Below are 22773 nucleotides of genomic sequence, written 5' to 3' on the forward strand. Positions count from 1 at the left end.
CTGGGAACTAATAAGCTCAGCCATTGGCAGAGTCGTTTTGCACTGCAAACTTCATTACAGTGATTCCAGAGATAGTACTTAAAAATGAACTTCGGATAATGTTCCAGTTGAGAGTTTTCTGCACTCAAGGAATACACCACAACAGCACAGACTGGGGTTAGACAAGAAGGAGCAGACGGGCACCAGAAGAAGCCTAGGAAACTTAGAGTATTGCAAGAAAGAGAGGAATCTAGACTGCCAAACAGCCTGTCCTCTTAGCTGTGCTTGTCAAAAGGTTTTTACCTCAGAATCTCAGGGTATATCTTTGTTATAAACAACTGGTGTATGTCTAAGTTAACAGCTTAGTAACCTGAGTACAGTTATGTAGCAGAAGTTTTCATCATTTTCCACATTTTCTTTTTTTGTTGTCTTAAGGATTTCTGAACTGGGTGAATCTTATCTGCATTTGGCAATCATGATTCTGAGACTGTGAGTGGCTAACGTCAAGGAAGCAGCCTCCTTTACAGAATAACCCTTCTGTTTATTTCTGTCTGGCAGGATGCAATCTCTATTTACTGCCACTATTCCCGTATATACCTTCTAGTTTCATTTTTTGCTGACCCTTGAGAACTGGCTCTTAACCCCTACTCCATGCCAACAGAATTATTAGGAAATCATCGAGAACTGTCCTTCACTTTGTGACAGCAGGAGACTCTAAGTACAAAATAGCGGGTCACTCTGACTATGACCAATCGGACAGATAACCACGCTGCTTTCTTTTTCACAGGAAATTGTGTAACTCTGGAATTTTAGAGGTGAGTGTGGTCACGTACAGACTTTGCTAATGAGTACACTGACTTGCCCTAGCACAGTGTGAGCATTGCTGATCCTATTCTCCCCTATCAGTCAGGTCATGAATGTTTAGGAAATGATCTCTCAGATAGGTCTTCAGTCATGCCACCATCCCCCTGTGGCTGCCTATTAATGGGTCATGGCCCTATTCATCAGCTCCTCGGATGTAAAATGGTCTCAGGCAAGGGAAGAGAGAAAGCCCAGACTCTAACATACAGAAAGCCTTAACATACAGTAGTACTATGGGAAAGAGACTTTAAAAAAAATGGCATAAGAATTTAACTGAATCCTTCATTCTTTTTTTTTCTTTTTTTTAGTATTATTATACTTTAGGTTTTAGGGTACATGTGCACGATGTGCAGGTTTGTTACATATGTATCCATGTGCCCTGTTCGTGTGCTGCACCCATTAACTCGTCATTTAGCATTAGGTATATCTCCTAATGCTGTCCCTTCCCCCTCCCCCGACCCCACAACACTCCCCGAAGTATGATCTTCATTCTTGTTCTCTCACTACCTTGACTGTTACAGAAATCAAAGCATGTGATTTATCAAAAATGAAATAGAACCACAATAATATAATTTTTAAAAAGATTAAAGAACAACCTTTTTAAAGGAATAACTTAATTCACTACTTTGACTACATAGAAATTTAATGCATTACTTTCTTGAAACACTCTCCTCTCATAACACCCCTGGCCCATTTTCTCTTGTTTTGACACCATGTGAGGGTTATATACACTGCATAGCTCTTAATGCTCTGATTTGTGTCCTGGTCTTAATTTACAAAAGGTGACTGAGTGACAATTCTGAGAGGACAATGCCATTGAGAGAAAAGTTTACTGCTACTCATGATGGCGCCCCTGGAAGCAGAAGACAGAGCACGCTACAGAGGGCCATGTGGGAAAGCACCGGAGTAGCTCCAGGCCGGGCTTCCCAGTCTCTTTGCACTCTGGAAGGAGTTTGCCTGGGTTGGGGTTGTCACTTGGTAGATTCCAAACCTTCATTTTGTCAGTTTACTTAAAGGTGACTGGGTTTTAAGGGGCTGATTGATTGTAAATAACTTGGAGAATAAATCAATATTCATTAATAAAGTTAAATAATTCATGTAAAATTAAAGTATAATAGGCATAATTTATATTATTGTTTTTTTTTCAATTTAGGGGCATTCCCTCCTTGTTTATAGATTCACTCAGAAAATTGTATTATGGAACACAGTTTACTTCATAAGTATAGAGTTTGAGCAAAAGGGTAGATATTCTTTTTTGTAAATTAATTTTAATTTGTACTTTAAGTTCTAGGGTACATGTGCAGGATGTGCAGGTTTGTTACATAGGTAAACGTGTGCCATGGTGGTTTGCTGCACCTATCAACCCATCATCTAGGTATTAAGCCCAGCATGCATTAGCTATCTTTCCCAATGCTCTCCCTCCCCGTCACCCCACCCCCCGACAGGCCCCAGTATGTGTTGTTCCCCTCCCTGTGCCCATGTGTTTTCACTGTTCAGCTCCCACTTATAAGTGAGAGCACGCGGTGTTTGTTTTTCTACTCCTGCGTTAGTTTGCTGAGGATAATGGCTTCCAGTTCCATCCATGTCCCTGCAGAGGACATGATCTCATACGCAAAAGGGAAGATACTCTTAAAGCATGTTTCTTTTCTTTTTTCTTTGACATTTTAAAAATTAACATGATTTCTGTCTAAATACTGGGTACTCATTATTAGAATAAGAGGACCTTCCAACAGCTGTGCAGGGGACATTCCATTGACACATTCTTAGTCTTTGACTCTCTTCTGTTAAGAATTCATACAGATTACTACCCTTCCATTCGAATCCATTTACTAAATCATACTTTGCCCACCTGATAAGTCAAAGTTTGGAACTGTGTTCTTAAATGAATGAATGAATTAATTAAACATTATTCTTGGTGAAATTTGGGCATATCTTTTGCAGTTTATTAAAGAATATTCTAGTTTTATCAGCACCTTTGAAAGTCTCAGACTTGAATGCTTCTATGGAAGGAGTTAGTTGCACCCATATTTCATAAGTTCTTAATAGTTTTAATATCAAATAATGAGGTATTATTGCTAATGTTGTCCGATGTTATAATAGCATTATTACTATATTATTATTATTTTTTTTTTTGAGACAGAGTCTTGCTCTGTTGCCAGGCTGGAGTGCAGTGGTGTGATCTTAGTTCACTGCAGCCTCTGCCTCCTGGGTTCAAGTGATTCTCCTGCCTCAGCCTCCCGAGTAGCTGGGACTACAGGCATGCGCCACCACGCCTGGCTAAATTTTGTATTTTTAGTAGAGACGAGGTTTCACCACGTTGGCCAGGATGATCTCCATCTCTTGACCTCGTGATCCGCCTGCCTCAGCCTCCCAAAGTGCTGGGGTTACACCTGGCCACTATATTACTTTTTTAAAGTTTTTTTATGCTGGAGATACATATTGGAGTTAAATGATATAATGTCAGGAATTTACTTGATTATACTCCAGGTTTTCATGTACCGCCTACACAGCTAAGAAGCTAGAAAGTAAAAACATGAACTCTTTTGTTTAACCAAGCTCTGATTTCAAGTATTCTTACTTACTGTCTAAAGCAAAGGCTGTTAGCCAACCCACAAGACATTTCTAACCCAGTCTCCCTTGTTCCTTTCATGATAGAGGCTACAAAATTTCTTTTCCAGTCTCCTTTGCAGTTAGGAGTAGCCAGATAATAATGGTTTTGACCAATAAGACAAAGGCAGAAATTGGCTGGTGTCTTCTCAGATGTGACTGATGCTCCCCCTTTTTCCATCTTCTCTGCCTTCAATGTGGATGTAATATGTGGAGCTGCAGCAATCATTTTGCAACCATGAGGCAGCAATTATGAGGAAAAGGCCAAGAGAATTAAAGACACTGGCCCTCATATCATCAAATTGCTAAGCCAGGCTGGGTGCAGTGGCTCATGCCTGTAACCCCAGCACTTTGGGAGGCCAAGGGGGGTGGATCACTTGAGGCCAGGAGTTCAAGACCAGCCTGGCCAACAAGGTGAAACCCTATCTCTATTAAAAATACAAAAATTAGCCAGGTGTGGTGGTGCAGGCCTATAGTCCCAGCTACTGGGGAAGCTAAGGCAGGAGAATTGCTTGAACCAGGGAGGTGAAGGTTACAGTGAGGCAAGATCGTGCCAATGCACTCCAGCCTGGGCAACAGAGTGAGATTCTGTCTTAAAAAATTGCTAAACCAATCCTAGCAGCCACTTATCTCCAAACTTTTTTTTATTATATAAGACAAATAGCACTGATAATTCTCTCTTAGGGGGGTTTTCTGTTGCTTATAGAACACATCCTAACTGGTTAGTACTGCCAGATATGAGCTCAGAGCTTGAGTCCCCAGCTTTTTTTTTTTTCTTTTTTTGTTCTGGAAAACTGAAAATTATATATTCTGTAATCTATCATCTTCCAATCCTAAGGCATAATATAATATATAGATTTACATTTCAGAGATTGATTTAAATGGTTACCCATGCTATAAGAATTTCATTTTTTAAAGTTTTACAAATGTTGCAGTCTATGGTAAAGTCTTGGGTTGCATACATTTAGTACTTTTTATAACTGAGCAAGACTTTGCTGTTGCTCTCTTTGTCTCTCCTACCTACCCCCACTGCATTTGTTAAAAGCCTTATTACATTACTCATAGGCACAATACAGACACCACTTCAGGGTCAATTTATGAAAATCAGAAGCAGCTCTCACACAAAGTTTACTAAGAAAACTTTTATTTCAAACCAGTTTTCCTGGTACATTGCCATGAAAGTCTTTAGCTGGTTCCTCCCAGACTCCTTGGTCCCTGGAGTTTTCCTTCTTTGGCAGCTTTACCTTGGTTTATCAGCTTGTCAATATTCATATCATATCAAATATTTATGCTGTAGAAAAGGAAGTTTCAAAAATAGGTAATATTATGTAATAGCATGCAGTTCTAAGTTAAAATACTAAGCTAAAATGATTACATACATTTAAGGAATAAATACAAAATTTATATTAGTCTTAGGAACATCCTTAAAATAACTACCATCGCTTTTGCCACAAAAAGTTTACTTACTAAGTTAATAGCAACATCAGTATCACCCTTCTGTGGGAACAGATGACCTGTAAATCCAATCAAATTTGACTTTATATTCTTTGAAATGCAAAATCTACTTTCCCAAAGAAAGAATGATAGCAACGGGGGATTTATTTCATGGACAGCACACCAAAGTCTCTTTTACTAAGAATGTGCATGAACACTGATAGGAATAAGGGCAATGATTATTAGAATTGTATCAATAATGATATTATTGACATTAATAGGATGTTGTAGGTAAAAATTATATTGGTGGCTAATCAGTTTTTGGTTTCGTTGACAAACGTAGTCCTGATATTGAGCGAAGATTCTAAGAAACTGTTCATGCAGACTCTCCTTTCTCTGCTTCAGAGGTTCTGCTCCATCAGCCCTGCAAGGAGCCCCACAGAGAAAATATTCACATAACTTGAGAGCTGCATGGTGTATTTTAAATAGTGTATGATATATATGTGTTCAATAGTTTTCCTAATTTTGAAAGTAATTTAAACTTTACAGAAACCTTGGAAGAAACAGATTATTAGTGAGAGGTATTATTTCTTAATAAATATCTTCTTATTTTCTTAATAAATCTCACTAATAATTTCACCACCTAGAAAGAGTCATCAGTAACATCTCATAAATTTCTATTCAGTCTTCATATATATATTTCAGATACTATTTTGTAGACTGCTTTTTTTGCCACCCAGTATGGTATTATAAGCATTTACTCATTAAAAATTTTAAGACATGATTTTTAAAGTTGGATATTTTAGATGATATATTGCAGTTTTTTACACACATTGCAGTATATCATTTGCTTGTTTTCAGTTTTCCATTAGCATAAAATAATGTGGTGATACATATTTTTCTGCCTTGTTGATAATTTTCTGAGATCAAATGCCGGGTGGAAATACTGAGTCAAAATATGAGGCTCATGATTTAGGTTCCTGCAAGATCTGCAGAACCAATTTACACATCCACCAAAGTATATGCAATGCACCCTATCTCACCACACTGTTATTGATGCTATCATTAAAAATAGATAAATATTTGCCAAAATATACTCAAAAAGGTATTTTATTGTTGCTTAAATGTGATTTTGAAGTGATTTGATTATTGGCAAGTTTGGATATTTTTATAGGTTCAAAAGATATTTGTTTTTGATCTTCTATGAATTGTCTGTTTATACCTTATATGTATATCTTATGTGAATCTGGATATTACATTTAACTCTAGAGTATATTTTATCAGATCATGAAAAGTTATCTGAGTTTTACAAAGAAAATAAAACTAGAGTAACTCGGTCATCTCAAAATAGTAATCTTTGAATGAATGAATGGCACATCACATTATGTGAATGTACGATGCATTAAATATCCTTACATAAACACTGCATTTGTTTAAATATCACTTTTAATTAACTTAGCCAATGGATCTTACCTTTTCTTTCAAGTACAGTGTAAGTACTTTCCATTCCAGCACCAATGTGCTCAAAAACATGGCAATGAAATAACCAGGTTCCAACACTTCTTGGATACATTTTTACAGTTCGATAGACCCCAGGAGGAAGGTCATAAACATCAGATCGATACACTCCCCAATCCTTAACAAGGAGATTAAACACCATTACATGGCTTATAAAAGATATCACCACTTGCTATAATTCCCAAATTCTAATATACCTAATTAGGTGACAATTAGAAAGCATTAGGTGCTGGGCTGGGCACGGTGGCTTATGTCTGTAATCCGCTACTCGGGAGGCTGGGGCGGCTGGGGAGGATGACTTGAGCTCAGGAGTTCAAGACCAACCTGAGCAACGTAGCAAGCTCCTCATCTCTAAAAATATACATATATATATTTTAAAGATGTACACTGGTTCAGTCTGGAAAGGTGGGACAACTGGAGGAGGTGAGGCTTCCAGATCATAGGTAGATTCAAAGATTTCCTGAGGGGCAATTGATTGAAAGAGTTTATCTAAAGACCTATAATCAACAGAAGGGAATGTCTGGGTTAAGACAAGGGGTTGTGGAGACCCAGGTTTGTATAGTGCAGATGAAGCCTCCGGGTAGCAGGCTTCAGAGAGAATAGATTGTAAATGTTTCTTATCAGATTTAAAAAGTGTCAGGCTGGGCATGGTGGCTCACACCTGTAATCCTAGCACTTTGGGAGGCTGAGGTGGGCAGATTATGAGGTCAGGAGATTAAGACCATCTTGTCTAACACGGTGAAACCCCGTCTCTACTAAAAATACAAAACATTACCCAGGTATGGTGGCAGGCACCTGTAGTCCCAGCTACATGGGAGGCTGAGGCAGGAGAATGACATGAACCCTGGAGGCGGAGCTTGCAGTGAGCTGATATCGTGCCACTGCACTCCAGCCTGGGTGACAGAGCGAGGCTCTGTCTCAAAAAAAGAAAAAAAAAAGTGCCAGACTCTTTTAAGTTCATTCTCTCCTGGATCAGGAAAAAGACCTGGAAAGGGAAGAGGATTCTCTACAGAATGTAGATTTTCCCCATAAGGGTTAGATTTGCAGGGCCATTTCAAAAAATGTCAAAGAAATATATTTTGGGGTAAAATACTTTGATTTCCTTTAGGGCCTGCTATCTGTCATGTTGGTATCTTATTACTACAAAGAGCCTGTTCTATCAGTCTTAAGGTCTTCATTTTAATGTTAATGCTGGTCAGCTGTGCCTGAATTTCAAAGGGTGGAGAATATAATGAGGAATATCCAACCCTCACTTCCCATCATGGCCTGAATTAGTTTTTCAGGTTAACGTAGGAATGCACTTGGTCTAGAGGGGACTTCGAATTTTATTCAATTTTTCAATTGTTTGGGGGACTTAGAATTTTATTTTTGGTTTACAATGAGGATTGGTAACCAGAAAGACCAGGGCGGGATTAGAGGATTGGGACTTTCAGCCCCATCCCCTAACCTCTGGGGAGGAAAGAGAGGCTGAAGGCTAAGTTGATCACCAATGGCCAATCATCTAATCAATCATGCCTATGTAATGAAGCCTCCATAAAAACTCAAATGGACAGGATTCAGAGAGGCTCCAGATAGCCAAATATGGTTCCTGGAGGGTAGCTCGCCTGGAGAGGGGATGGAAGCTCCACGTGATTCTCCTGTACCTTACCCTAGCATCTCTTCTTCTGGTATTCATTAATACACTTTCTAATATCCTTTTTGATAAACCAGTGAATGTAGGCAAGTGTTTCCCTTCATTCTATAAGTCATTCTAGGGAATTAATTGAATTCAAGGAGGGGGTCATAGGAATCCCAATTTATAGCCTGCTGCAGATTAGCATATGAAAACAACCTGGAGTTTGTGATTGGCATTGGAAGTGGGGGGGAAGCCTTGTAGAACTGAGCTCTCAACCTGTGGGATCTGACACTGTATCCAGGTAGATAGTGTCGAAATTGAATTGGAGGACAACTAGCTGGTGTCCAATGCAGAATTGATTGATTGGTTGCGGATGGAGGGAAATCTCCACACATTTATTTGTGACCGGAAGTCAAAGAAGTCTTCTGTGTAACTGATTGTGAGTGAGAGAACAGGAAAATCACTTTGATATTGTTTCTATTCCTATATTCTCAATCACCTTAATCAAGTTCTCAAACTTAGCCTCAGCAATATGAGGACCTAATGCCATCATGTTCCTCTTGATGCAATGTGTGGGGAGCATTCAACATCACCTTTGTGGTGTTCTTGGCAAATTTGTTAAACATGGATCCAATCATGAGGAAACTATCAGGCCAATGCAGAATATGGAACATTCTATGAAACAACTGGCCTGGACCCTTCAAAAATGAAATGTTATGAGGGAGGAATTTTTTTTAAAGGCAAGGGGATCTCTTCAGATTTTAGGAAAGCTACGGCAATGGCAACCAAATGCTATGTATGCATCTTGATCAGATCCTAGATTAAAAAAAAAACAGCTATAGGGAGCATTTTTAGGACAACTTGGGATATTTGAATGGATTGGACATTAGACTATATTATTGAATTAATGTTAATTTGGGGGTGTGATAATTTTATTGTAGTTGGGGTGGAGACTGTCATTCTTAGGGATGATTCAGTATTTAGGGGTAAAGAGTCATAATGTTTGCAATGCACTTTGAATTGCATTCAGAAAAAAACATAGAAGAGAAAGCTAATGTGGCAAAATGCATATGAGCATTCAGAGTATTTTTCTTTATGTTACTGAGGGCGTGAAAAAAGTTTTTTTAAGTTAGGATAGAAAGTACAAAACTAGAAATGACTATAAATGTCTTAGTTATCTATTAACTAACAATAGATTAGAGTGAGAAATGCACTTCATTCTTTGGTCAGCATTCATCAAATGTTCATGGGATATAAAGAGCTAAATTATAATTATTTACTTGAACCTGATATATTATAGATGATATGGATCAAATTTCTGACTTGGTCATTTTCTTTCCAGCCGTGTTATCTTGCCATGCTACCCGATAACTGGTTTACAAGACATCACAGGATATGGACCCATTGAAGGCTCTTACCTTGTATTCAAAGCTATGGCCATGAAAGTGAACTGTGTGCAGGTCAGCTTCATTCCCTATGCCAATCAGATACCAATTCACTACATCCCCAACATGAAATGTTAGACCTTGGTTATTTCCAAACAGTCTTCCGTTAATTGCTGTAGGAGGCAGGGAAAGGCACAGTTTATTATATTCAAAAAGGTTTTAAAATAATGTGGGCTTTTTAAAAATAACCACTTTAAAAAAGTATTATCATCCTTATAGAAAATATCATGGATGTTTTAAGAAGCAGTGGGGATTTTAAAGCCAGACTGAGGAAGTTGTTAAATGTGACCAAGCCATCCATTCAAGGATGTGTCTAATTCTAAGGAGTTTTTCTTGCCCAAGGAAATGAGGCACTTTGTGTTAACACAATCAGGTTGGATTTGACTATTTCACAACTAAGCATACTTATATTGGTGAATTGTGTATTTAAAATTATCACAAGAGACTTAGAATATTAGGAATGGCCAGGCATGGTGGCTCATGATTGTAATCTTAGCACATTGGGAGGCTGAGGCGGGAGGATCACTTGAATTCAGGAGTTCGAGAACAGCCTGGGCAACATAGTGAGACCCTGTCTCCATAAAAGAAAAAGAAGAATATTAGGAGTGTGCATTCTTATTTAACTGCCCTAAGTCAAACCTTTGTGATCTGCCACTTGTATGTCTGGAATGGCCATTTGTGAGGTTCAGGCCCCCTCTTGTCCTCTACAGGTGTGGTCTCCAAAGGGTAATGTAAATAAAATATGAAGATTTTATATATACACACACACACACACACATCCTCTTCTTACTTTGCTGTTTTGTGTGCATCTTTAAAATGTATAAAATGCATTGGTACAGTGGTGCAAGTATATAATCTGTAACTATATATCTATGGAGGCTGAGCTCTAATGCTTTCAGCTGATGGAGGGATGTAATAGAAGAAACTAGAAGACACTGCTCTAGACTAGTGCTTCTCACACTTTAATGTGAATATGGCCTGGGGATTTTGTTAAAATTCAGATTCTGACTTAGGTCTTTGAAGTCTGAAATTCTGCGTTTCTAACAAGCTCCCAAGTGATGCTGATGCTGCTGGTCCTTGGGCCACACTTGGAGTACAAGTGCCCATATGAGTGCCAGAGTTATTCCTAAAATCTATCTCACCACGCCCTAGCTCAGTGTACTTGGTGCTTTAGTACAGTGATTCTCTACAGAAGGTGATTTTTTTCCCCAGAGGACATTTGGCAATGCCTAGAAATATTTTTGGTTGTCATAACTTGTGGGGAGATGCTACTGGCATCTAGTAGGTGGAGGATACAGATGCTGATAAACATCTACAGTGCACTGGATAGCTCCATACAACAAAGAGTTATCTAACCTAAAAGGTCAGGAAGTTAAGAAACCCTGGTTTAGATCAAGTCTAAATTCTTAACAAGGTGTTTGAGGTCTTCCACAATTCTGTTGGCTCTTTCTTCCCAAGTGCTATGTGACTTAGATCACATTCTTCCATCTACTTGGAATGCCATTTCCCTCCTTTTCTAACTGGACAGACTCCTATACAACCTTAAAAAATCAACTTGAATGTCTCTTCCCTATCATGAAGCCTTTCCAAATCTTGCAAATAAGAATTTAAAGCACTGCACTGTGTTTAAATTTCCGTGACAGCATCCCACCCTGCGTCATCCTCCTTGGATTGTAGCAATGCGCAAGTCTGGCGTCCCTTAGACTGTAAACAACATGAGGGCAGATGACCCATATTATGGGCCTTTGCATCTCTTTAGGGCCTCGCAAGGTGCTTTGTGCCCTCTATGACACTTATTAAAAAGACTATTGGTAAAATGGATGTCACCCTTGAATTAACTTTAAATTTACATATATTTCTAAAAAAGAAAAAAAACAACCTTAGAAGTGGGAGATTATTATATTTGAATTTGCCTTAGTTAAGGCTCTTTTACCCAGTCATATCTCTGACCCCCCTCAGCTGAGTGGCTTAAGATGAGAAGTTTCCCTGGCTAAGAAAGTAAGTGAGATTGTTCATGTGCTTTCTATTGGAATAATTGTCTTGTTACTGTGATTCTAGAGGTGGGGAGGTCATCTAGATGTACCTAGATGCATCTAGTCACAGTCAACCTATAAAATAATATTGGTTGATAAGCATGAAGTTTTCAAAAGTTCTGCCTGTGAAGGTAATGTGATGGGGAAAGGTGGGTGGGGCCATGTTCACTTTGGTTTGCCCCAAGCCCCACCTCTCTCTAGGTTCATCCAGGCAAAATACTTAGAAAATTATGGTAGTAAGGCCCTCCTGAAATGACAGCTGATGTTCCTGTTTTTACATTGTCTGCATAGCTCTAGAAAGCATGAGCATTTGCTGTGCTTGCTAAGTCAGTAGTCTGTGGCATATGGGCAAGGTTCAGCACACTGCCTCTGTTACCACAGCCCATGAGCTAAGAATGGTTTTAAACTTTCTAAACAGTTGAAAAAAAATTTAAATAGTATTATTTCTTGACATGGTATATGAGATACAAATTTCAGCATCCATAAATGAAGTTTTTGGCTCTCAGCCACTTTCATTTGTTTTCCTATTGTCTATGACCACTTTCATTCTACAGTGGCAGAGTAGAGTATGGCTTATGACAGAGACCACGTGGCCTGCAAGCCTAACTTCTCTACTATTTGGCCCTTTGCAGAAAAAATTTGCTGACCCCTGGTCTACATGATCTATACCAGTTCTATGTAGTTGAATTCTATAAACTGTGTGGAGCGAGGCCCTTTCATCTGTTTCATTTGTGCAGAGCAACCTGTGGGTTACCATTGGTGAGTCAGTGAGAGAATGTTACCGTGCATTTGGTTGCTGAGTTGAAAATTATCATCTTCCTTGTCCACTTGGTTTGGTTTTGAAGCATAGGTGTTGATATTGTCTTCAAAGTACCAGGATTCATTCTCATCGAATATCATGAAGTGGAGAACACGGTGAACTATGTTGGGGTTGATGTCTTTGCGGCATACAATCAGAGGGCCTACCAGTCCACTGTAAAGATCCTGAGGAGGCAAAGCAAGATCATTCACTGTGGCCACAATTAACATTTTCCCCCACAAAATAAAAGAGGTAGAATCAAGTTTTAGTTTTTAATGAGGTCAGATCCTGAGTTTTTAATTATCAGGATTCTGAGAGTGAGGAAAAAAAGTTTGACATGCTCAATGCTTGACTGAAGAAAAATTGTAACCTCATTCATTAGAGTTGAAGTCTAAAGAGAACTCCAAACCTCTGAAAGGGATTTTAGATACATTTTTCAGTGGATTTAGCTCTATTTTTGACATTTTAATAAAAAAATAATTTTGGTTTCAATTAGAATTCCTGGCATTGAAGTTGGTTGGCAGGACGTCTAAAGGAGTTAGTCCCTTCACCTTTGTGCTTTTGCCCCTGCGGCAGCTTTTAGTTGAGAGTCTTGGTTTGTTTGTCTTCATTTTGTTTTTGAATTAAATCTCTGTGTAGATTCTTGCTCCAGGCAGAGTGGGCCAAGATAAGAGTTCAAATAGAATATTTGCACTGTTGGTTTTTTTTAGTGCAAGTAAACTTGAACCCTATCGTTGAGGGTTTTAAATATAAGCACACACACATACAATCCCCTATATACACACACACTCTCTCTCACACACACACACAATATGTATATATATATATATATACTTCTTATTAATCATAGAATTATATCATTCTTTATTATTACTATTGTTACTATTATTATTATTTAGAGACTGAGTCTTGCTGTGTCACCTAGGCAATGGAGTGACCATAGCTCAGCATAATGTTGAACTCCTGGACTCAAGTGATCCTCCTACCTCAGCCTCCCATAGCTAGGACTACAGGCATGTGCCATTGTGCCTGGCTAATTTTAAAATTTTTAGTATAGACATCAGCCACCACATCCAACTGAATTTTAAAATTCTTTAGTGTATGTTGTTTTCTGTAATTCGAATACTATTCAGTGGAACAAAGTATAGTCTATTATTGTATAATTAGATATATTTTTCAATTCACAGTGAGACTATGTAAAGAATTATAAACCTAAGTAATCATAATGTAATAATTTATTTTGCTCTTGAAAAATGCAGACCAATGTAGGAATAAAAGCTGAACAGTAGTTAAGTTACTTAATAGAAAGTTTACACAGAACTAAGATTTTTAAGAGCAATGATAAATACCTTCTTCCTTCCATTATAATTTCTAGGAGGAGATAGGATGAGAACTGTTATTTGATTTAAAGTTTACCTTAGCTGCAGATACAGTTGAATAGTAAAACCAAGGTATGCATTCAAAGTCCAGTGAGGTAGGACCAGTTCTATCAGGTATCTGCCAAGTATATATTTGAATCTCTCCTGAAATAAACAAATGAAGTGTATTTAAATAGAGCTTTTAAAATCAGACTTCTTTATGGAGAACCAGACAACGAGCAAACACTAAAGCTATAAAAATAGTAGGCAGCATAGTCCTAGCTTTCACTTCTGGTTTCACTTCTTGCTTTGTGATCTTAGTCAATGTGGCAATTACTCAATGTGACAAAGCCTTGAATCCCTGCTCTGAACCTTCCAATGTGTGGATCACATGTACCTCTTCCCTGCTCTCAAGGCTGTGCATATTAGTCCCATTGGATCTTAATTCTATATTCTATGTTGCAGTGAAGTTCTTTTGCTCCCTCCCCACCATAACCTTGTATCTCCCACTTCCAAAGCTCCATGGGAGTTATAGTCCTATGACATTAATAAACCCCACCCCCAGCTCCCAAATCTGTAACAATCTACCTAGCACTAACCCTTGCCTTCCAGTACCTCACACAATGCCTGGCATACAGCAGGTAGAGTACTCAGAAGTGTTTATGGAATGCATGTAGTAGATCCTTTCCTAACTAATCAGAGCAGAGGACTGACTTGCAAACTCCCTTGATATGAGACTCAACAGACCATAGGACTGTTTTTAAAAACAAAAAGAAATATTTTGCCTACCATCAAAGTCTATTGTCAGTCCCTCTGCTTTACAAATCTTTTCTTTCTGAATTTGGCTTTCATTGATACTCTTAATTTCCAAAACTACTTGTTTTGGTGAGCAACTGTAGTAGACATTCTGATGCCACCCCTAGATCCCCAATCAAGAATGAAGAATATTTCACTCCAGCAGGTGTCAGCCTCCTTTAGAGAGAGCCTTGGCTGAAGAAAGCCACCTTGCTCAAGATTGCATCTAATGACTGCTGCAGGGACATAACAGCCCAGCTCTCTCACTCCAGCTTAGGACAGCTGAAGGTCACCCTATCTTCAGAACTGGGTTGGTTGTGACTTCTGTTGAGGCTGCATCTCTGCTCAACTTCACTCCCTGTCCAATCCTACTCATTTCTCATTCTTTCCATATTAGTTGATTCCAAAAGCACTATCTACACACAAATCCTCATATCAGAGTCTGCTCACTGGGCATTTTTAATTAAAATATATTAATGTTCTTCTGAGTTAATTATGTTGAATGGCATGCTGTGTAGCAGTGATTCCATTCCATGGAAATGTTATTACATGGGGTCCATCATTTCCTCTTATTGGCTCAATCCTCCTCTACTTTCTCACATATTGCATCTTGTACTCAACTCCTACTTTAGCACTTTAGTTGCAGAGATTGAATATAGTATAAGAATACCTGGCAGCTGGACAGGTACAGAAGTGGGAGGGAGGGTGGACCTAGAGGAGAAATTCATACACTGGGGAGGTGGACCTTGAAGACCAAACCTTCACTTCACAGTTTTACTCATGGTGCCCCAACCTGGAAGTAAACTTGACTTGCAGAAGGAACTCCCCCACCAAATGCTTTCTTCAGGCCCATCTTACTAGTCCACTAGTCTCTCTCATCTGGAACTGCACCCATATATTTAAAAGAACATTAGCCTCATAGTCCTGCATAAAAGCTTTGGGGAGTTTTTTTCTCCCAAAGTAGTTACCTGGCTGAGTTGGAACAACAGTGGAATTATTTGTTTTCACTCCATGAGCATGAATAGAATATGGTCTTGAGGCTTTATTTTTAAAGATAATTTGAATTTTTTGACCAGGGTTGAGCAATATTAATGGACCTAGGGAATATAAAAAGAAATATGTCTGAGTAATTGTTATTTATTTTACATTATGAGTCATCAGTCTTCTTAAGTATTTACACAGTGACTTATTCTTATCCTTTTACTTAACATGCAGCCAAATGAAATAAAAACTTTTAACAAGTAGATCATTGCTGATTTATGAAACATGATTTTTGCCTGAAATTTTTAAATCATTCAGAATTTTATAAGGTTTTTTTTGCCAGAAAACTTATTTTAATGAACATCGGTTTATGCCTAGGAAAACATACAATTTAAAAATGAAACCCTTTCTTTTCTTTCCTGACCAGTCTCACCTTTCAAGCCTTTTATTCTCTTTCTCCTTAATCTATTGGAGGATTGCAAGGAGCTGCGAGGCCTGTTTATTGACCCAAAGTGATTTTCTCTCTTATAGACTAAAAATCTTCATTTTACTTTCTCTCCCTTTCATCCTAAGCCAAAAACTACAGGTATAAAATTAATTTTAAATCTTCTTTCTATTTGGAAGCAGATTGAATCAGTGGCTCTGAAAAATTCTGAAACACAGGTGGTTTTGAGATGAGATAAGCAGCAAGAACTTTCTGCAAACTTGTGCTACAGTTACTAAAATTAGAGCCCTGAAGATGCCTGCTGGAGGCTAAATGCTAGCTAAAGACAGGGTCTCTTTGCTCCATGTGACCTTTTCACCTCCCCAAACAATATGTATGTTTTTTTCTTTTTAATAAAGTGTTTTCCTTTTTGCATAAATAATAATGGAAGCTTGAGGGTCAGATTACATTATTTATCTTCATGCATTCATCCAGAATCCTAGAAAAAACAAACATCCTGTGGTTACTAAAGATAGGGGCCCACTCAAAAGCAGCAGTAACAGGATAGCACAGGCTTCCCTCCAGGGCTCACAAAGAGACAAGCTCTAGAGGCTGACAGAGAGCAAAGAAGAGCAAAAATTCCTGTCCATCTGCATGTAAATCCATCTCCTCAGGATCCCACATCATAAAATAACCTCTAATATACACATAGATATTAAGACTGAAACAGGAGTTGGGCATGTGGAAATGTCGCATGTGGGCACCTGGGGTGACTCAGAGGTTTCCTACTTGATCTATCAAGGGTGGAAGAAAGAGTTGTAATTTTCCTCACTCAGACAGAAGACACTTAAATTTACACAAAGAAGTTCCTTTCCTCACATATACTAGGGTCCCCTGGGCTTTGTTTTAATTGTATTGAAATTTACCTACATGCTACTTCTAAACTCCTTTCTAGAATTTTTTAATTCTGAGAGCAAGAATCCAGGTCATCTGAAACTGAGCACATTACTTTTCTACATTCTCCTTATTTTTTAGGAAACAACACTTGAATCATTTTTTTCCCTAATGAAAATGCCTATCAGCAAACAAATCCAAATTACAGGTACTTTCCTCTGTCGAAGTAGAGGTTGACAATGGCCTCCATGTGTACAACAATCTCTAATGGCTGAGGACAAGAAAAACTCGAAAACCAGTCTTATGGCATATCAATACCTAGTATATCGAGATGTTTTTCATCTTCATTCCTTTTTGTTTGATTTGTGAACGTGTTATCGTCATATTGACGATATAAGACTTTCTTGTATTTGGACCCAAGAAGTGTTCCACTTCTATCCACATACATGCTCGTTTGGCTTTAAGAAAATAAAAACAGAAACCAAAAAACCCCACAAAGTTAGTTAATTTAACCATTAATTTAGACAAATAACTCATATGGAAGAACTTCTTATATCTAGAAGCTGTTTTACCTAAAAATGTAAGTCATCTTTTTAAAAAAATATATATTAATTCTAGCAAGATAGTTAGATATTCATTCTACATTTTAAAGCTTATTTTCACGATAAAATTTAGTTTTTATAAATAAATATATAGTAAGAGAGAAAACCAGAGAGAGAAATCGAATTGTACAAAAAGAGAAAAACGGGTGTCTTTAATTTGAAGTTCTCAGAAGAATAAAGGTAGAAGAAAATGAAGACAAAAGAAACACCTGACTGACTGTAGACACTGAATGTAGCTGAAGTTATGTTACTATTCCTGTGGTGAGATCAGACAGTAACATATGTCCAGGAAGGATGCAAGAAGTGAAAAGACAGGGAGGAAGAAATAAAGCCCATACGTAAGTTATATAGATATTTAGAAAGATTTGAAGCCCTTTGCAATTGAATATGTCACACACACACACACACACACATTTTGAAGTGATTTATAATTGAGAATATCCTAAACACACAAATACCACATCCACATACCCATTATGCACACATACACCATAACAAACACAAATAAATATACCACACACACCCAACATACCAAACGCAAATAAATACAACACACACACAGACACAGACACACACAGGGAGACTGAAAGGAGAGAGGAAGACTCAGAAAGAACCATTAGAACCTTTCCCATTTAGAGACTGGAGTTATCATGGTACTTCTCTCTTTGTAAGTGGTGGAGTTCCTTCTCCCACTTTCTGCTAGGAGAATAATCCCATTCCATTTCCTCGGCTGCAATGTAAATAATTTTCTCCTCCTGGTATTGTGTTTGATCAGGGTTTGGCTTCCCACATTGCCTCACGTGATATTTATGTTTCATGCCTCCTAGATTGTGCTTTATTGTTATGCAAACCAAATCAAAAGTTCCTACAGACGAATACGAAAGGAATGGTTAAAGCTTTGCCTTCAGATTTCTTTCCTCTGTAAAATTATTAATAAGCTGCAACACTCAAAAGAAATATAGTAAAATCATCCATTCATTCTTTCATTAATTCAACAAATATTTATTGATGACCTTCTTTGTGTCAGACGTATTTCTAGGCATTCGGGAAACATCAGAGAAAAAAATAGTTAAAAATTCTTGCTCTCAGAGTTCATATTGCAAGGTGTTGTGGAGACAGACAATAAACATGTTAAGCAACTTGTATGTATGCTGGAAGGTGATAAGAGCTATGATTAAAGAAAAAAAGTAAAACAGCGTGAGGAGGACTGAGAATTCTGGGTGCGTGTTGGGAAGGGCTCAAGAGAGCAGTGAGCAATATCATAGGGTAAGCAGGGTAGGCCTTGATGAGAGGGTGATACCTGGGCAAAAATTTATAAGAGATGAGGTGGGTCTGGAGGAAAAGTGTGTTCTCTCTAGGCAGAAGAAACAGGTGGCAAAGGCCCCAGGCCAGGAGCCTGTTTGGTGTGTGTGAAGACCACCCAAGAGGCCGGTGTGTCTGGAGGGAGGGAGCAAGGGTGAGAGTACTAGGGAGCGGAGGGCTAGGTCATGGAGCCCTTGTGGGCCACTGAATACATGATAGCATTCACTGAGTGAAATGGAGAGCCACTGTGGGATTTTAAGTCAATGAAGGGTATAAGGACACTCTAGCAGCTGTGCTGAGAATAGACTGGCATGTACAATGGTGAAAGAAACGGGATCTGCTGAGAGCCTATTAAAAATAATCGATGAGAGATGATGGCTTTGATCAGAGTGGTAGGTAGCAGAGAAGGGAGGGAAAAAAAGTTCAATACATTAAAAATACATTAAAAATGCAAAACAATGACAAAAACAAACAAAAAAAACCACCATAACAAAAAAACTCTAGCCTGATTCCGACCAGAACATTCCACCTGAATTCTAGTTTTCTTTCTTTTACCTTGGTAATTTTAGGCCCACCACGTGCTGACACTGCTACTTGACAAATGCTCTCTTTCAACTCTACATATTTCTGTTGTTGCTGTGACTTTTGTGGAGGGTAAGGTTTAAGAAGCTGTACAAGGAAGCAAAACCTTCAGACTCACAGAGTTTGAGAAAAAGAATTTGTTTAAAATGAAATAATCCCTGTATAAGCTCTAGCACCATGTTTAACACATAGTGTACCACTTGTTTGCTACAGTTGATATGCTTTGGAAAAGAGAATGAGACAAGGTAGTTTTTAAATCCAGAAAAACACCTGCAGGGGAAAGGAGAGGAAGGACTGGGGCAGGAAAAAGCAGTAACTTGTCCCTGAATGAGCATGCAGGTACATCTGCTAACAAAGAGGAGAAGAAAAAAGCACCAAAGAAAGATCTCTCTCTCTCTCTCTTTTTTTTTTTTTTGTGAGACCGAGTCTCGCTCTGTCGCCCAGGCTGGAGTGCAGTGGCACGATCTTGGCTCACTGCAAGCTCTGCCTTCTGAGTTCATGTCATTCTCCAGCCTCAGCCTCCCGACTAGCTGGGACTACAGGCGCCTACCACCATGCCCGGCTAATTTTTTTGTATTTTTAGTAGACACAAGGTTTCACCGTGTTAGCCAGGATGGTCTCAATCTCCTGACTTCATGATCCGCCCGTCTCAGCCTCCCAAAGTGCTGGGATTACAGGCGTGAGCCACCGCGCCGGGCCAAAGATCTCTTTCTTTTCCCCTCCAGTTACTCTGAATCACAACTTTTGTTTGTTTGAAAAGTAAAATTTTAAATTTTGAAATGAAGAAAATGTAGTCAAATGAATATTTGGCATCACAGAGTCAAGATACCAATTCTTAGTATTTACAGAGTAGTTTGTTTATCATATAGCCAGGTTTTGATTGGTATCAGTCATTTTTGACCAAGATAGATGGATTTTGAAGGGGCAGGTGTATGGGACAAGGGCGGATCTACAGGATTAAAGAAGGAACTAGCATTTATTGAAAGTCTAACATATGCCATGCACTTTACTATACTTTGCCTGTCTCATTGATCATTATCTATTCATTTTTGCAAATTACAAGTTTTTACAATTCCTATTTTACAAATGAGGAAACGAGGTTCAGAAGGAAGGCTGGTTTCCTTTGATCCCCACACAGTTCTTTGATATGGGGTGCCTTCTTTAAAAAAAAATGTTGCCAGCAAGGATCAACTTCACTGAAGCTAAAATATTTATCTAGAGAGCAAAGCTAGTAAGGAGGATAGAAAAAGAAAGGCACAAGGCAGTAGGGTAAGGTCGAAGCAAGAGGAAGGCCTGGGAAACAAATGGACAGAAGAGTAAGAAATGCAGAAGACAACAGAATGAAAATGAGTTTAAAGGGTTTAAAACATCTTCATCATTTTTGAAGAGCATTGGGATGGTTTAAAGCCTAAAGGACTAAGAGGACCTGAAAAAACTTAGGGGATTTATGTGTATAGGAAAATGAGACACTAAGGCCCTTATAAATGAAGTGGAGCAGGGCAAAGGTTTCTCAAGCATTGTTTGTATCAGTTCAATTTTTTTTTCCTGTACAGAATATTCAGTGCATATAAAGATAGTGCTTCCACATACTTTAATGTTTCAGGCTGAATGAGAAGACCCACTGCTCACCTATAGAATCAGGTGTCATCGAAAGCGTCTGAGAAGTATGAGGAAACATAGGTATTGTGTCCTTTCTTGCTCCTAAAGAAGTGAAGGTATTTCCTGAAAAATATATCCCGTGTAAATCTTCCACTGATCCTACACTAAAAACGTGCCACAAAACATTGTCTCCTAAGCACATATCCAATCCAGGCAGATTTCCATACGTGTATCCATTTATGGCTGCAAGGCATTTGTAACAAAGGAAAGAGTATTTAATATTGGTACTTGATATCTTTTGAAACCCAACAAAGCATTAATCATGAAGCAGCTCATTCATGTAAAAAAAGCAAAGCAATTTTTTCAACTTTCCTCTCCTCTATTGTTATTTAATCACTTCATGGGGGCTAAAAATGACATTATAGAATTAGAGAATGACAGAATTCCATGATACTCTCACTGGGTTATTCCAGTCAAGCTCTTTCTTTTAGAGTTGAGGAAACCAAGGCCAGAGAAGCAGGTACTTGTTCAATGTCATATGGCTAATAAATGAAAATGTTAAGATCAAAGTCCAAGTCTCCAGATTCTGGATCAACCCTTTTCCCACTGCACCGTACAGTCTTCAAAAACCAACAACCAACCAACCAGCCACCCACCAACCCACCCAACCAGCTCAACAAACACCCTACTCCATCCACTCTATGAATTTGGCAATAGAGAAGTACATGACTTTTCATATTTAGCTATAGATAAAATATGTTGCACCAAGAAGGTGTTGGTAAATATTTGGTAAGTTAAATTCAAAATAATCACCCTCGTAGACAGTATTCTTCTTGGGAAATGATATTTATTTATTATTTATATATTTATTTATTTTTTGATATGGAGTTTTGCTCTTGTTACCCAGGCTGGAGGGCAATAGCGTGATCTCAGCTCACTGCAACCTCCACTTCCCGGGTTCAAGCCATTCTCCTTCCTCAGCCTCCCAAGTAGCTGAGATTACAGGCACCTGCCACCACTCCCGGCTAATTTCTGTATTTTTAGTAGAGATGGGGTTTCACCATGTTGGCCAGGCTTGTCTCAAACTCCTGACCTCAGATGATTCACCCACCTCGGCCTCCCAAAGTGCTGGGATTGCAGGCGTGAGCCACCGCACATGGCTGGGATATTTAAAGGAAACATAAGTGTATTAGCCAACCGTTGTGAGGAAAACTTAAGTCTCTTTTAATCCATAATTCTTTGGGCAAAATAAAATTAAGTGTTTAATGCATTTATCTTGTAAGTTAAATTGTTTCTTACAGTACATCTTATTTGAGGCTTGGAAGTCTGGATCCTCTTTATCTACATTTTCAGGCTCTGTTAGAAATGTTCTGATATTTTCATCCAAGAGATTACTTTCATTTTCATCAAATATTGTGGCAAGTAGGTAAAACTCTTTGTCTACTCTTTTCTGTGGATGAGAACAGAAAAAGGAATAGACATGAAGTATAGATGGTCCATATTCAAATCTAGCCAAATGGTTGATCTGCATATAGGGTTTCCCACACAAGGAGATTGTGTACTTGTGAAAAATTTGATCAATTGACTTCCTGATTTTGGATAGTCCGTAGAAAGGCACAAGTCCCAGTGAATGAATTATCACAGAACTAAGAAGTTGGGAGGAATCTCTATGGCTTTTTTCATATAAAGTGTTTACTCCAGGGATTCCTATATCTAAACTTCATAAACTAAACCATAAGATGTTTATAGTGGCTTTTAACATAATGTACTCTATGGAAAGTAGGTTAAATAAATAGTTTTCAATTCTAGAAAGTCTGAATTTTTAGGGCTTTTGAACAAATTTAATATAAGCATATTACTAGATTAAATATAAAAATTTTATGTATTATAAGAATTATGACACTATAAATATGACATATAGATAAATATAAATATATATTTATAA

The 22773-nt window shown here is 38.2% G+C and overlaps 1 protein-coding gene across 1 annotated transcript in view; it reads right to left on the reverse strand.

Moving 5' to 3' along the window:
- Window positions 1-5282: 5282 nt before the first annotated feature.
- The window catches only part of LOC100588786 (ceruloplasmin-like), a 33680-nt gene continuing 16189 nt past the window's right edge, over window positions 5283-22773 (reverse strand). The window contains exons 10-19 of the mRNA XM_030822801.1: window positions 22128-22278; window positions 20859-21071; window positions 18003-18210; window positions 17062-17201; window positions 15413-15541; window positions 13708-13814; window positions 12275-12476; window positions 9433-9572; window positions 6355-6517; window positions 5283-5305 (exon numbers count right to left, since the gene is read on the reverse strand). Coding sequence (XP_030678661.1) covers window positions 5283-5305; window positions 6355-6517; window positions 9433-9572; window positions 12275-12476; window positions 13708-13814; window positions 15413-15541; window positions 17062-17201; window positions 18003-18210; window positions 20859-21071; window positions 22128-22278 — 1476 coding nt within the window. The remainder of the gene's footprint in view (window positions 5306-6354; window positions 6518-9432; window positions 9573-12274; window positions 12477-13707; window positions 13815-15412; window positions 15542-17061; window positions 17202-18002; window positions 18211-20858; window positions 21072-22127; window positions 22279-22773) is intronic.

This window comes from Nomascus leucogenys, chromosome 11, assembly GCF_006542625.1.
Source record: "Nomascus leucogenys isolate Asia chromosome 11, Asia_NLE_v1, whole genome shotgun sequence".
Taxonomy (NCBI): Eukaryota; Metazoa; Chordata; class Mammalia; order Primates; family Hylobatidae; genus Nomascus; species Nomascus leucogenys.